At 57.7% G+C, this 2,973-nt stretch overlaps 1 protein-coding gene across 1 annotated transcript; it reads right to left on the bottom strand.

Annotated features, from left to right (window-relative positions):
• Nucleotides 1-112: 112 nt before the first annotated feature.
• LOC102978345 (dnaJ homolog subfamily C member 14) lies at nt 113-2,638 on the bottom strand (the record flags this gene model as incomplete). Its single annotated transcript, XM_055083515.1, has 2 exons — nt 2,022-2,638; nt 113-1,578 (listed from the first exon to the last, which is right to left on the bottom strand). A coding segment is annotated over exon 2 (1,410 nt), but the record flags the coding sequence as incomplete, so codon positions are not given.
• Nucleotides 2,639-2,973: the final 335 nt, after the last annotated feature.

Here is a 2,973-nt window from a genome sequence, read left to right as displayed (position 1 = left end):
TCTTCAAGTTGCCTTTCTACTCTGCCTTCCCTTTATTCCACTCTCCCAAAAATTGTAATAGAAAATAAAATATGGGAACAAAGAACTGGAAACAGAGGGGAAGGGTACTCACCATCACTGCCAGCTGCCTATAGGCCTTCTTCAGTTCAACATCGGATGCCGTGGCTTCAACCCCCAACACATGAAAAGGGTTTAGCTCATCCTCAGGAACCCCAGCCATGGTCAACAGTCGAGCCACTTCCTCTTCAGGCTGGCAGTAGCGACCACTAGCTACAGGTGCATTACCCTGCCTATTGGTCCTCTGCTTGACCCAAGGCAACTCCAGCCAACCCCACTGAACTATTCTTACCAGCTGCTGCCACGGCCTGCTCTCTCTCAGCAGAATCAGGCACCGCTGCCAGGTGGGAGAAGCTAGCCAAGAGAAGAGCCAGGTGGCTTTACCCCTCCAGCCTAACCGGTCACTCAGTCCTACCAGAAACCGCCAGCCCAACTGTAGACAGCCCAACAAAAGGGCCAGAGCCAGAAGCAGCAAAGCACCCAGTAGCCTAAGAAAACGGGTGAACAGCCCTGCCCCATAGCAAAACCCTTGGCTCAGAAACTGGAACATCACCTGGGCCCTGCCCCCCAGCCACCCTGCCCAGACTCCCACCCAGACCCAAAAAAGGTCCAGATCACTGCCTTTCAGCTGCCTGCATGCATAGATGAGATGGCCACAAGTTTCCACGTACTCCCCCACTAATACCAGCAGTTCGATCAGCCTCCAGAAGCCTGCCTGTCCAAGCTGACACAGTTCCTCTGCTCCCCACAATCCCAGTCCTCTGCGCTTATCTGCCTGACTCCGCTTCCGACCCAGCCGATGTCGACCAGGGGATCTGGGATCTCTGCGTCCACCCTCCCGAGTATCCTCCTTGGCTGGAACGCGGTGCCGTTGTCTCCGGGCTGCAGGTTTCTTTCCACTGGGCACACGTGAAAAATCACTAGGAAACTTAAGAGGTTCCTCCTCATCATATTCCTCTTCCAACTCTTCGTCTTCCCCCAAAGCTGGAGAGGTACAATGGTGGCAAAAGTTGCTAGAAGAGCTATCTCCTCCTTCAGAGTAAGGCCCTTCAGGGATTCCAGGGGTTCCCTGGCAGTTACAAGCAGGTGGAATGGAAAGAAAAGAAGGATTCCCATCCTCCCGGTACCCAGCCTCATTCTGTCTTGAGAGTTCCTGGTCCACTCCTGACTCTTCTGAAGATGCCTCACTCTGATCAGGGTCCTCTCCATCCCTAGGGGGTCCTGGACCCCTTGGAGGGCCATGGCTTGGATCTGACCAGTGGGCTGGATTTGGGGGCTGTGTGTACTTAGGACTAGAGTGCTCTGTGAGGCAGCGGGTACCATTAGGAGCAGGCCCAGCTGAGTCCCTGAGTCCTGAGAATGAAAGTATTTCAGGGTCCACAGAGGGTCCTAAAGTCCTGAGGGAGGCACCACCACTGTGGTGGGCTCCACACAACCCTCCTTCTCCGGGGTGCTTCTGGGCCATGACCCCAGGGCTTCCTGAGGATTTTAGGTCACAGCCATCATGGTAAGTTCTGATGCCTGTAACAAAGGTATCAAGGTGGGGATGATCAAGGATAGGACCAAGAGAGAGGTTACATAATCTTAAATTGGGGATATATATTTAACGGACCCACCTCCCTTGTTTTCCCGAGTTCTTTTGGGCATTCGTTACCCCAGCAATAAAGCCAATACTACATTAACGACAACCCTGCTCCCTCCCCCCTCCTCCAAATCCCCTTATTTTCTTTCCCCAGAAAGCTATAATGCTGAATCAGGGGAAAAAAGAGGTACCACAAAGGGTGTGGTCCTGGGGTCACTCTTGGGAAAAAGGGAAAGACGACCGGAAAGGGGGCCGCAGACTGCCAGAAAAGGGTGGGGACCGTGCGGTCCTTAAGGAAAATCTGGGGGCGGAGCTTGTGGTTGCCCCTCACAGAGACAACCGCGAACCCTCGGGCTGGGTAGAGGGGACCAAGGTAAAGTACCGAAGAGCAGCGGTAACTCCTCCCCCTCGAGCAGCTGGGCCGAGGGCCAGGAGGAGCTACGAGAACAGCTCCCCCGGCTCCGCCTCCCGTTCACTCTGTGCTTCCGCCTTCCGTCCCCGCCGCGGCCGCCGACCTGGGGCTACTTCCACTTCCGGGGTCACCGGGGAAGACACGGGAAGGAAAAGTAAAAGCGGTTGGCGGAGGCGCGAGCCAGTGCTGCAAGCGCGGAGTCGAACCAGTGGGGGCGGTCCTGGGGAAGCACTGGCCCCGCCCCTTAAAGGGCTCTCTGCTGCCGCCCTCCGCGTGCTGAAGTGGGATCCCCGAAGGTTGCGCCACTGGAAGCGAAGCAAGTGGGCGCTGCAGCAGTGCCTGCGGACTGGGGGCAGATTCTCAAGTTCCTCTGGCTGTATTCTTGGGCTTGTGCCGAGACCGGGAGATAGAGGAAAGCCACCGAGGCAGTCTTTTTCCCTTGCAGTCAAAACCAGGGAGCGTAGGGGAGCCACCGCACTGATCCCTTGCTGTAATGAGGACAGAGGCCCTTTTGTATCATGCGGGGGCGGAGCGGAGGGGAGGACGCCCCGGGCCTGGCCCCGCCCTGGCCCTCCTACGCTGCCCCTTTCTTCCCACCAACCCTCGCCGCTCCCCTCCCCCGCCCCCCGCCTCCGCGCCTGACCCAGCTGGCGAACTGCCCCGTATAACTGTAGCTCCCACGGCCCGGATCCGCGCCTCTGGGTGCAGCTCTCAGTCCCCGTCACGAAGCGGGACCGGAGGACTGAGAGCGTGGCTCCACTGGGCTTAGGACCCGAGCGGAGTGCCAAAAACCACTGCACTCATCTGCATGCTGCTTTGCATCTCGTTTGCATACCAAGCTGTTCGGTCGACGTTGACAAGCGCCCCCGCCCCCACTCAGACCCGGCTTGGGTACCCTCTCTGTCGGTCCCCTCCTCTGCAC

This window comes from Physeter macrocephalus, unplaced genomic scaffold (assembly GCF_002837175.3).
Source record: "Physeter macrocephalus isolate SW-GA unplaced genomic scaffold, ASM283717v5 random_1564, whole genome shotgun sequence".
Lineage (NCBI taxonomy): Eukaryota > Metazoa > Chordata > Mammalia > Artiodactyla > Physeteridae > Physeter > Physeter macrocephalus.
The sequence above is the reverse complement of the archived record's forward strand: the minus strand, read 5'-3'. Positions and strand labels throughout refer to the sequence as shown.